The following is a 12,071-nucleotide window of genomic DNA, read 5'->3' as shown; positions in this document are numbered from 1 at the left end:
ATATACACTTAAGTGGTATATTTGACAACTTGACACGTACATTTGCCATTTTGCTATATCCACGGGGGTGCTAAGCGGCAAACTATAACGTTTAACATGTGCAGGAATAGGCCGCAAGGTGAATAAAAATGACGCAAGTTAGCAAGTGGCAAAACTATTTTTTACAATTTGTAGGTTTTATAATGTAAGTTTTTTGTTTTAATTAATGAAAACTATTTTTTAAATTAATGTTCAAATCTTAATTAATTTTAAATTTAATGAAATTCCAACATTTAATAAGAATTAACCGAATTGCAGGACAAAGATATCACATAGGGGTAGAACTACTGGCCGTTAGATGAAGTTGAAATAATGTGGGTAGAAATGATTTTGAACCTGGGTATTTATAGGGGTAGAACTAATGGCCGTTAGATGAAGAATTGTTGAACGATGATAAAATCGACGATCGATAGCAAAATTGACACTATGCAAATCATCTAGCGATGAACTTTCTATCGCTCGTTAGATACTCTTTCATATACACTTAAGTGGTATATTTGACAACTTGACACGTACATTTGCCATTTTGCTATATCCACGGGGGTGCTAAGCGGCAAACTATAACGTTTAACATGTGCAGGAATAGGCCGCAAGGTGAATAAAAATGACGCAAGTTAGCAAGTGGCAAAACTTCAACACCCCGAGTATAAAACCTACAAATTGTACCGTGTAGTTTGTTGCCTTCGGATCACCGCGGTGTCCACGCTCCTCTATTCTTTCCTACCTGTGAAAACTCGGCGGCCAACAGATTTTCCTCCAGAGCCCCCCCCCCCCTCTCTAGATACATAGTAGAATTCTTCACATCCATTTCCTATTTCAATCTTTTCCACCGATAATGGATTCGTTTGAGGGAAATTTCGAACTTAAAGAGATTCAGAAACTGGAAGGTCACACTGATAGGGTTTGGAATCTCGCCTGGAATCCAGCTACTGGAATCTCTGGAATTCCTGCTATGCTTGCTTCTTGCAGTGGTGATAAAACTGTTCGGATATGGCAACAGAACTCATTCGACACTTCCTGGGAATGCAAGGTCAGTTTTGCTTTCTTATTTTTGTGTCAAAGTTATAGTGAAACCCTAATAATTCTTAAGGTACCAATTGATTAACTTCTGTTTGGCTTGGGATAAAATTGAAACAGGCAGTTTTGGATGAAACACATACAAGAACAGTTAGGTCTTGTGCTTGGTCACCTTGTGGGAAGTTATTAGCTACTGCCAGTTTTGATGCTACTACTTCAATTTGGGCAAATGTTGGTGGTGATTTTGAATGTGTTTCCACTCTTGAGGTAATTTGGTTCTTCTCATTTGCATCTTTTGTGTTTATGTCTCTAGACTAAAAACTTTTCAAAAGAGAATGGGTAATACGGAAAACTAGAATTGTATTCTGAATTACATGCATTGATGTTGAGTTTTTATCATCTTGAAATTATGGTAACTAAGTAGAACAAAGACATCGTATTAGTGACCAATCTGACTCTGCATATTCTATCTAACATCTATTTACGGGCGCGTTGGTATAGAAGTAGAGTAGCTGAAGAGTAATTGTTTATACAGGCTTTACTGTATGGGCAAAGTTTGTTTTTGCCGGCCTATGTATAATTTAGGCAGAGATCAAGCATCCATCCATTGATTGGCGTAGTATGTGGTTTTCTAGATTTATGGGAGACTTAAGTTGCACAATAGCAAGCTTTGACGTTAGGCACAATAGCAAGCAGTTCTACTCCTTTATAATGCTATATTAATTTAATTGTTCTCCCAAGAAATCTGTTGAGTCACCCATACTAATGCATTTTATATCAAATTTGCTTCACTATTTTCCTGTGCTATATCTGTTAATTGATACCTGAAATATTATGGAAGTTGCATGGTTCCTTACACTTGTAATACACATAAATGAGTTTATACGATACGGTGCCTCAAGGCAGTCTCAAGGCGGACTCATCACAATGGAAAACCTAAAAACAGGCTGTGGAAACTGTAGAAAGTGACTTAATTCTAAAAGGTTCGTAAATTTCGTCCCATATAAAATTTTCGACTCATCGAAGTGTGGAGGCGAGATCAAATGGAATCACCCTGGACTTTATAAGAAACGAGTTGAAATACCTCTCACTAATACAGTGAAAGGCGTGCATTTTAATTTGTAACAGACTTCTACACTTTAGAACCATCATAGTGTGGTTAGAGTTCGAAATATCATAGTTATACAACTATTTGATTCCTGTTCTCTTCTTCTTAGTGTTGTTGATTTTGATATTGCTCTTCGCTTAGGGTCACGAGAATGAAGTCAAAAGTGTTTCATGGAATCCAGCTGGTTCCCTGCTTGCAACATGCAGTCGAGATAAATCTGTTTGGATATGGGAAGTTTTACCAGGGAATGAGTGTGAGTGTCTTTCAATCTTGCAAGGACACTCACAGGATGTGAAGATGGTTCAGTGGCATCCGTTTCTGGATTTGTTGTTTACTTGCAGTTATGATAACACTATTAAGGTATACAGTTGCTTAAAGCACTTTTCTCTTCGTTCTTTTCCTCTCAAATGAATCACTCATATTAATGTCTGAAATCTAGGTGCTTAAGTGTCTAAGGCCAGAAGATATTGCCATGTACCTGATTCGTTTGCATGTATCCATCATGTTTATTGACAGATTTGGGCTGAAGATGGTGATAGCGATGACTGGCATTGTGTCCAAACTTTAAATGAAACTAGCAAGTATGGTCTCGTACATCCTCTTTCTCATACACTCATACTTTCATTTCATTTTTCTACTGATTTTACTCGGTCTTATACATCCTCTTTCTCACACGCTCATATTTTCATTTCATTTTTCTACTGATTTTACTCTGAAAATATGAACAAATGTCTACGTGGTTCTAATGTATTGGAATCGAACAATAAAATCGTGTGTTTACATGTACAGGGGAGAGGGGGTAATTACCCTTCTTGTGCTTGTTGCACATTAGATCCAACACACTAAGTTAAAAACTCTCTCATCCATCTTTTTGTGGCCTCTTGTAATTGCGAGTCTCTGTTTGTCAAGACACTAAGTTAAAAACTATCTCATCCATCTTATTGAAGCCTCTTGTAATTGTAAATCTCTGTTTGTCAAAAGATCCTTTACTAGTAAAAATTTAGCTATTAGCGGATTATAAGGATTCAATCCATGCTCCAGTCATTTCGGTCGTTCTTGAGGTATAGATGCATTATATCTTACACCTATTCTGCTAAACCCTAATACTAGCATGGAGATGTCTCAGTTATGTTGCTTGTTTAGGTGTTTGAATATAGTATCTTTTGGATTTTAATTTGGAAGTTTGTGCTCTCGGATATATTTTCACCTTACCCATCTCCCAGTTTGCAGTCATCTTCTCCTTCAATACTTGAGATTCGTTGTTTAATTTTTCTTACCTCTTTTGGCTGTTCAATTTGCAGTGGGCACTCATCTACAGTTTGGGCATTATCTTTTAACGCTACGGGGGACAGAATGGTCACCTGTAGGTGCGCAAATCTGCTAAACAGTATTAAAATAAAATTTCATTTAATTTCTTTATGGTTTTCTAAACATATCGTCCTTTATAGGAGAAGAGATACTGTATACACGCGTACGCCTCTCTATGACAAATTATATTTTAGTTTGTTTGTTTTCCTACCTAATTTTAACAACCATATTGATGTAAAGGGTCTGATTACAAGCGTGCTGATCTTGTAGTGACGATCTTAGCTTGAAAATATGGGAAAGTGACCCCAAAGCAACACCACCAGCTGAAGATGGCTTTACTCCATGGTGAGATCCAATCTTCATCCATATTTGATTCTGTACCTAGAACATTCTAGAAAGTCATCTTGTTTAGAAAATTTTCAATACTTCTAGGCTTCTAGCTTACAAGTTCATTTAAAAGTGGATAGCATGCCAATGCTGCATTTAGAAATGACAACAAACAGCTCTTTTGAATATGATGGGTCCTTTTTGTTGGATCTTGCTTTTTGCTTCACTAGATATTACATGTTGATTCTCAGGTCGGAACTATGTCATTTATAAAAACTAAGCTCTAGTGGGACGATGCTCCTGGAGGAACCGATAACTTAATTTTGTTAACTGTACAGTACTTTCGAAAATAAGACAGTACTAAACTTTCACTCAAGAAATGAGTAATTAATTTCTGCTTTTACGTTAATTGAGTTTTCTATATATATATTCGAATTGCTGAGGACTCTATCTTGCTTCCATTCTGACAGGAGACATGTTTCCACTCTCTCTGGGTATCATGATCGAACAATATTCTCAGTTCATTGGTCGAGGTAACAACTCATATACCTAAGTCAAAAATCAATTTTCTGGCATGTCTTGTTTATTTCTCCTGCGGAGTCGGTTTATTGTTTCCAGTTGGGATTCTGCCATACCAGTAATGTATTACATTTACCTGTGCAAGTCTGGTCACAATTGATCCATTTATTTAGGATTTTGAATTTGGGAATTTTTGGTTTATACAGGGAGGGCATAATTGCTAGTGGAGCTGCTGATGATGCTATACGTCTTTTCGTCAGGAATGAAGAGGTTCTCTCTCTCCCTCTCACATCACAATGTTTAGCTGGCTAGCTTCCTATTCACTCTGAGATAACTTACAAGCTTATATCCATCAAAAGTCATTCAAGGGCTTCCAAACCTATAAAAATCCTTAGTGATACCAATGAGTGAAACAGTAGTACCTCTTGGTCACGGTTAATATACCTGGTTTAGCCATATATGATATCTGTCATGACATCTTTCCAAAATCAACATTAAGTTCATTATCCTTCTGCAGAAATGTGAAAGAATGTGGTAACCATGTAACTGTAGTTTTAGGGACAAAAGAAGGCCGTTGTAGAGTTTTTCTATGCCTCTCACTAAAAGTGATTATAGGAAGAGAGGGGAAAAACTGTGGCAGTTTTGAGTGATCGCACTTATCTTTTTCAAATTATTGATCCTTAAAAGAAAGTCACTGCATGTTCTATTTACGATCTATAATTCAAACAATATTTGATTGTAGGGCCAACAGTTCAAGTCTTTGTTAACGGAAGCTCCCTTTGGAGCTCCTGTTTCAGGGCCTTCAATTAATTCCGACTCTAGTTGTGGTTTGACTTGTTTTTGCTATTACATGTACCCTATATCTATATGGTGTTACATTTGTTAAGTTATGTTGTTGGTCGTCTAATTTCCCCGCCCAATGCCTTCAATACGTCTGATGAAGGTGATGCAGATTGTAACTTTTTTTTATTTGTGATGCATTACAGGTTGATGGACCATCATATAAATTGCTGCTGAGGAAGGAGAAGGCCCATGAAATGGACGTAAATGCAGTACAATGGAGCTCCCAGGTCTGTTTTGTTTTTTCACTATCTAACTCTTTAAGAATTCATATAACACGAAATAGGTAAAATCCCTGAGATGTTTCCATAACAAAAAATGAGTTCTTAAATCCTACTAGGAGACAAAAAGTTACATTCATGCAAATAACCTCGCAGAGGCATGGAGTTCTTAGGTCAGTCTGAATCTCGGTAGGGACATGTTAGGAATTGAGATTATACCATCACTGGGTGATCTAGGAATTCATGCTACTAGTAGTACAGATGATTCATGCTGGTCATATCACCTGTTTTTGGATCTGTTAATTAGTCTAGGGTTGAATGATTTGTTATATAGTTCAGTATCAGCTACTAGGTGTGTTTACTCCCAGGAAGATACATTACATTTGGTGTTTTATGTTATACTTTTCGACTTTGTTATGTTCCAGTCTTTGTGCGACTTCTGCAATTTTGAATTACGTGGCTAATTTATATTCTCCCTTGATAAATTTTACAGGAAACCAGGTTGCTAGCTTCTGCAAGTGATGATGGGACTATAAAGATATGGGAGTTGGCATCTGTAGCCTGATATATCCTTGGAGAGCTGGCCAGGCACAAGTTACCAAATTTCAATTTGGGACTCAACCCAAGGCCCCGTGATCTTAGTTCTTTTTATCTTTTTAGTACTATGTTTTTTTTTTTTGGCGGCTACCATTGGCTTCTGTTACATATAGGTCCTCGTGGGGAAGCTTCCCAGGATGAACCTTTATGAGAATGAACTCTTCATTGTGTAAATTATCCACAACTATATACTAGTATAAGTTACGACAGGGTTCTGAGTAATTATTAACCTTTGTGATGGAGCATCGTGTACTGCAGCTCCCTTGGCGGTCCAATGGGGTTATCACATATTAGTATGTACGTAAGAATGACACTGTCCAGTTTTTCCCTTTTTGGCAGAAGTAACAGAGATCTCCAAGAAGTTTCTCAGGTTTCAAAGCTTACATACAAACACAGGGCCACAAAGCAGTGGACGGCAAAACATGCATTTGATATGTAGAAACAGAACTGTATTTAACATCCAAATACAATTACTCTCGGTAGAAGTCTAGAGAAAGGAACTAATAAAGCAAATGTAAGCTTGCATAGTGTTTGTGGAGAGATTTATTCAAAAGTCAAAACTGAGGGCAAAACAGAATCGAAAGGACTATTCATATACATGTACTCTCCACATATTTTAATATTTAGACCTCCAATAATTCACCTTTAGGCTTTATCAAACATTGAGAAATTTTTTTATCTTTCTTATTATTGATTTTACTAAACAAATTGTACGTACGTATCATATTCAAGAACACCTGTTCTCCATATTAGCTCGCCTTCCTTCTCGAACTAACGCTGCACGAGCTGACATAAGTCCATTAGGGAATAGTGTAGAATCAAAAGCAGAACAATCAGTCCATTCTTTGAGAAGCTTTTCATGTCCCCATAAATCTGGTATCCAAACCCGACCTGCTACTTCATTTCTATGTCTCTTCAATCTTTCACGTCCGGAGACAACTTCCACCGCTGGCAAAGGAGAATAGTACTTATCAACTGACATTTTTACCACTGCAGCTGGTTCCTCCTTATCTGCAATATGGCTGATCTCATCAATAATAATAGCAGTAGTAGTTGGAGTTGGTTCTTCTTTTTCTGATTGTTCTTGTTGTTGACGATGATGTTCGTCAAGGTTACTAGAATGATGGGTTGTTTCTGTAAGGTTTGATAATGGTGAGGCTGAAATCACTTGATGAATAATATCCACTTCTTGATCTTTGCTGCCACAACTAGCATAACACAGCTGGTAAGTCATCTTTGGTTGTGTTATACTAATACAAAACCAGGTCTTCAAATTCTTATACGCGTTCTTGTTCTTCTGATGAATTGGTGTTCTTTTTTCTTATACCTGTTCTTGTAGTTACGATGAAACTAAGTTTGCCAAGATCTTGAGAGCTGATAGAAGAATGAGATTTGAGATTTGAGTAGACGAGAATGAGATGACTTATGGGAGAGGAGGGAGGAAGGTTGTGAGATATATAAAGAAAGGAGAATGAGAGTGGTGTTGGGTAATGCACGTAGTAGTGTTTGTGGTGTATGGTATGTAATTTAAGTACGTGTCTTGTTTTAGACGTGATTTTAGTTTCCGCGGTTTGGTAATTGCTAGTCCATTGTTTTCTTTTTCAAATAAGTGGGAAAGTCATCACAAGCAAAGACCACGTCCAACTTGTTTGATAATTTGATCTTCAGTGTATGGTTCTAATCTAGGATGACGCCCTCGTCTTGTTTAGTTTTTCTTGCCCATGTGTCCCATATTGAGAGTCCGACCACAGGATATGATGCGTAAGGTAATTCTTTTCGTTAGTTACAGGAATTTGCCATAAAGTTCGTTCTCCGATGAGTGTATTCCGAGATGTATAACACCATCATTTACTGTTTTGAAAATGAGCCATTGAAAATCTCGGGGTTTTTGGCAGTCGAAATTAAGATCGATAGATAGATTGTGAGATTTATATTTCGGAATAAGCTCATTTTTTGTAGGCATGTAGAGCTTGGTAAGAGAAACATACCCCTCAAAATATTAGCTTCAAATACATTACAGTTTAGTTTTTGTTCACAAAAATAATATTCAATGTGTAAGATAGTGTGATAATAAAAGTGCGAAGGGATCTTCATCCGACTTATAATGTCAAAAAACCATTTTGAATTATTGCTTGAATTTTCGATTTTAATTTTTGAAACCAGTCCTCAATTTATTTTTGGGAAAGCTTTATTCATGAGGAGACAAAGTCCCCTCCGCATACTTTTTTCAAACACATGCATGATTTAGGTCGTCTTGGCTAATTAAATTATGGATGAATGTTCATTGCAATGTGCTTGATACTTGATACAGTATATGTTGTATTCCAGTTAGGCTTCATGAACCTGAAACTAGTTCATAACATAGTTAAAGCTAATATATGTTAGGTAAGAATATTCAATGCGCATGATATTTATTTATTTTTTTCTGTTGGAAGACACTTAGTCATTAACTCTTTAAAGTTGCGAGATTTTTCTGTGAGTCTGGGCCAAGTTGTTTGAAAGGTTTGCCTGTGGTGCATACAATAGACACATCTAAACAAATAATTAAAAAGAGTACGCCCACCTTCCAATTCTATTTAATATGCTGGGATGGCCATTGTTGCATGTTTTATTTTTGTTTATTGTTGTTACTTTGGATATATGATTGGTTGAGATTTTGGGTTTTGATCAAGCGGACAAAATTCATGAAGATGGATGTAAAAGTTTCATTGATGTCCATTACACCTACCAGTCTCTGGTTTCCAGAGTCCACTCCTTTTTCTTGAGTGTTGAAATATACTTTTAGTAATATCTTGAGCTTTGCTCACAGACTCACAGCAGAACCCTAAGCGCAAAAAGGACAAGAAGTAGGGTATTGTATAAAGAGATCATGCAGAGACAACAATCCACACAATAACTATCTTATAATTCCATACCGTCGTCAACTCGTGTCTCGTGTGATGGTCGTTAATCCGAAAAGAAGTCGTTTGGCAGTTTATGTACAAGTTGCAAAAAAAAACAATATAGGGAATACAGGGACTTTTTTTTCCCTTTTGATGCTAAAGATGGAATGTTTTATTAACTTGAGATAAACATATTGCCTAACAGTAATTGACTCTCAACAATTCTTGTATGACTAACTGACCATATTTTGATCACGCCAAACTTTCTACTGAACTTAGCTAGTGTGTCAGTAGATTTATTACAAATCCTACAAATGAAATTTCACTTCCAGACTGGTATTGTCTTGAGTTTATCTATAGCTTCCAGCAAAATAGTTTCAGTCTTCGATGCTATCACTGGAGAGGCTTTATTATTTGGGCGGCATACTCGCATGTAGTTACTGTCTCTCTTCGTATGAGATTTATGTGGTTCAGTCGAAGCCCACATCCGCCAAGTGGTGAGTTTGAATTTTATTATTTACTAGTGAGCTGAGGCGGAACTAGAGGTAGACTAGACCTGGCTCTAGCTGCCTTAAGATTATGGACTATCGAGATGTTCTAAGAGAACACTGATATTGATCTTGTAGTCGATCTTATGCAGCCACTATACCCATTTGAGGGAATTATGTCGAGATGAACTTCTTACTCCGACAATTGATATCCATAGGACAAGCTGTTCTTTTCGATCCACTGAAGCTTTCTTGCTGACCATGATTCTTAATCTCATTGTTTGATCTTATAGAAGATGGCTTCCAATCGTTCTTCTTCTTTGATTATGTTTCAATCGAAGATGCAGATGAAGAAGAAAAATCCTCTTCTAGGTTTGTAATTGATTTTGACTATGTTACTTTCAATTTTGACTCAGGATATAATACGTGACTGGGGTTGTGAGATGGGGAGTAGTTAACTAACTTCGATGGATCAAGTTCTTTATGATTTGGGATTATAACCACCGGGTTTACCTGACCCACCAAGCTACTCTCAGTACTGTGTTTTTCTAGCTGACTCAGACTTTTCTTTAAATGTTTTAAAACATTCTCTTTAATGAGAGTTGTTGGAGAAAAGCCAACACAATTTCTTTCTCTAGTGTTACTCAAGCTTCAATTGTTTTACTCGTCGATTGCATTAAGTAAACAATTGCATTCCCTCATTGTGAATTCCTGGGTTACTATTGAATCATTTGTGGGCAGTAATTTAGCTGACAAGTATGCGAAATGTGGGTTTTTAATTGATACTTATAAAATATTTGATGAGATGCGATTTAAAGATGCGGTTTCATCGACTTCTATGACTGAAAGGTATACTAAAAATGGAAATTTTGATGAAGCTTGTTGAACGTTTAAAAATATGGTTGATGAGGAGATAACTATTGATCAACATATCTTTTTTAGTACATAGGGTGCTTGTGCAGCTTTGAAGAATTTGAAACTAGGAAAATCTCTTCACTTATGTTTTGTGAAAGAGGGTTTTATATCAGATGTTATAGTGAGAAATTCGTTGACTAATTTGTACTCAAAATTAGGAGATTTGGAGAGTGCTTCAAGTTTATTAAGATCCGAATCTGAAATTAGAAATGTCGTTTCTTATAATTCTTTGATTGATGGGTATGTAGAGATGGATCAAACAGACAAGGCGTGTAATGTTTTTATAGATCTGAAGAGGCATGGGATAGAACCCAACGAGTTTACATACTCTAGTTTGATCAAAGCTTGTGCAGGTTAAGTTGCAGTCGAACAGAGGCAAGCTTTACATGAAAAAAACTTGTTCCGGTATGGACCCATTTGTGTATATATGTTTAGTTGATATGTATGGAAAATGTGGCTTATTTAAATTTTCAAGTCAGGTTTTCGATGGCATTCAAAATCCTACAAAGTGTAAAGAATGACACAGAGAAAATGAGGATAAAATTGAGACAACATGTTAATATTTTTGATTAACTAACACAAACTGTTTCATAAAGTATTAATTCAGAGAGAGAAGGAAATTACAGCCGGAAAAACTGTACTAGACGACTAAGTTAAGTCAAGTCAAACATTAACTTTGACTGACAACATTATTTCTAACACACCCCTGTAAACTGATACATGCAGACTGTGAAGTTTGAAAAACAAAGACAATAAGAAGCAACACCCATGCAAGTAGGAAATAATGTGCAAAACAACATAAAGAAAAGAACTCTTTCTCAAAAGGAAAAACGCGAAATAACAGAAACACCCAGCAACTGATGAAGCAATCTGGAGGAAGTAGGAAAGTACATGCCTTTAGTAAACAAGTTAGTTATCTGCTCTTTACTGCAGACATGAGAAACAAGAAGAAATTCAGACTCCACCAGCTCCCTGACAACATGTAATTCAATATTTATACATTTAGTCATGGCATGAAATGCTGGGTTAGCAGATTGAGCAATGACACTAGTGTTGTCACAATATAACTGAACAGGAAATTAAATATGATCATATAAATCCTTCAGCATATATGAAACCCATTGTAACTCAGCAATAGCTACAGATAAAACCTTATACCCAGCCTCGAAAAATGCTTATAAACAATTGGATGCTTTTTAGAGGACCAAGATACCAAGTAGGAACCTTAAAAAGATAGCATAGCTACTAGTAGACCTTATAGTGTTAGGGAAACCATCCCAATTAGAATAAATGTAAGCTTTGAGTAAAGATAAGTCACCAACATGAATTGTCAGACCTTTTCCAGTAGTACCTTTTAAATACCTTAGAATCCTTTTAACTAGAAGAATATGACAATCTGTAGGAGCATGCATGAATTGACTGACATAATTGACCCCGAAGCAAATATCATGCCTAATATCTACAATAGTTCTAAACTCCAGTGGATCATTCAGTAAGGTACCATCATGAATAGAAGCCCTATGTGTCTTCGTAACTGGTGTATCACTAGACTTGCAGTCTAACATATTTTCCGTTTCTAAAAGATCCAAGTTATACTTCTTTTGTGATAAAACCGAAAAGTCGGAATGTATGACAGCCTTACCCATAAAATAACTCAAATTGCCTAAATTGTCCATAACAAATTCAGACTTGAGAGAAGCAATCAAGTTATCCATCAAGTATTCATAACTACCAGTTACGATAATATCATGAACATAAAGCAGTAAGACCAAGATGTATAAAGCAGAATGTAAAATGACCATAAAATGAT

The 12,071-nt window shown here is 36.4% G+C and overlaps 2 protein-coding genes across 2 annotated transcripts; one reads left to right on the top strand and one right to left on the bottom strand.

Annotated features, from left to right (window-relative positions):
- The first annotated feature begins 728 nt into the window (after window positions 1–728).
- LOC113321975 (protein CIA1-like) lies at window positions 729–6,251 on the top strand. The gene is made up of 10 exons (XM_026569967.1): window positions 729–1,069; window positions 1,177–1,323; window positions 2,306–2,524; window positions 2,681–2,745; window positions 3,466–3,531; window positions 3,743–3,817; window positions 4,270–4,332; window positions 4,525–4,588; window positions 5,305–5,388; window positions 5,873–6,251. Exons 1-10 carry the CDS (start codon window positions 875–877, stop codon window positions 5,942–5,944), a joined length of 1,050 nt encoding a protein of 349 aa, XP_026425752.1. The 5' UTR covers window positions 729–874; the 3' UTR covers window positions 5,945–6,251.
- A 217-nt stretch (window positions 6,252–6,468) lies between these two features.
- LOC113321976 (protein BIC1-like) lies at window positions 6,469–7,425 on the bottom strand. The gene has a single exon (XM_026569968.1). The coding sequence runs from the start codon at window positions 7,208–7,210 to the stop codon at window positions 6,704–6,706; it is 507 nt and encodes a 168-aa protein (XP_026425753.1). The 5' UTR covers window positions 7,211–7,425; the 3' UTR covers window positions 6,469–6,703.
- Window positions 7,426–12,071: the final 4,646 nt, after the last annotated feature.

The sequence above is a fragment of the Papaver somniferum genome, chromosome 11, assembly GCF_003573695.1.
Source record: "Papaver somniferum cultivar HN1 chromosome 11, ASM357369v1, whole genome shotgun sequence".
Classification (NCBI taxonomy): Eukaryota; Viridiplantae; Streptophyta; class Magnoliopsida; order Ranunculales; family Papaveraceae; genus Papaver; species Papaver somniferum.
Note: the sequence above shows the minus strand (reverse complement) of the source record. Positions and strands in the feature narration are given on the sequence as shown.

What these genes read in the sequence shown, in the direction of transcription:
- LOC113321975 (XM_026569967.1), top strand. Translation starts at nt 875, where the DNA reads ATGGATTCGTTTGAGGGAAATTTCGAACTTAAAGAGATTCAGAAACTG. An exon ending in ACTTTAAATGAAACTAGCAA is followed by an intron (nt 2,746 to 3,465) that starts GTATGGTCTCGT and finishes TTCAATTTGCAG; the next exon opens with TGGGCACTCATCTACAGTTT. An exon ending in TTCTCAGTTCATTGGTCGAG is followed by an intron (nt 4,333 to 4,524) that starts GTAACAACTCAT and finishes TGGTTTATACAG; the next exon opens with GGAGGGCATAATTGCTAGTG.
- LOC113321976 (XM_026569968.1), bottom strand. Translation starts at nt 7,210, where the DNA reads ATGACTTACCAGCTGTGTTATGCTAGTTGTGGCAGCAAAGATCAAGAA.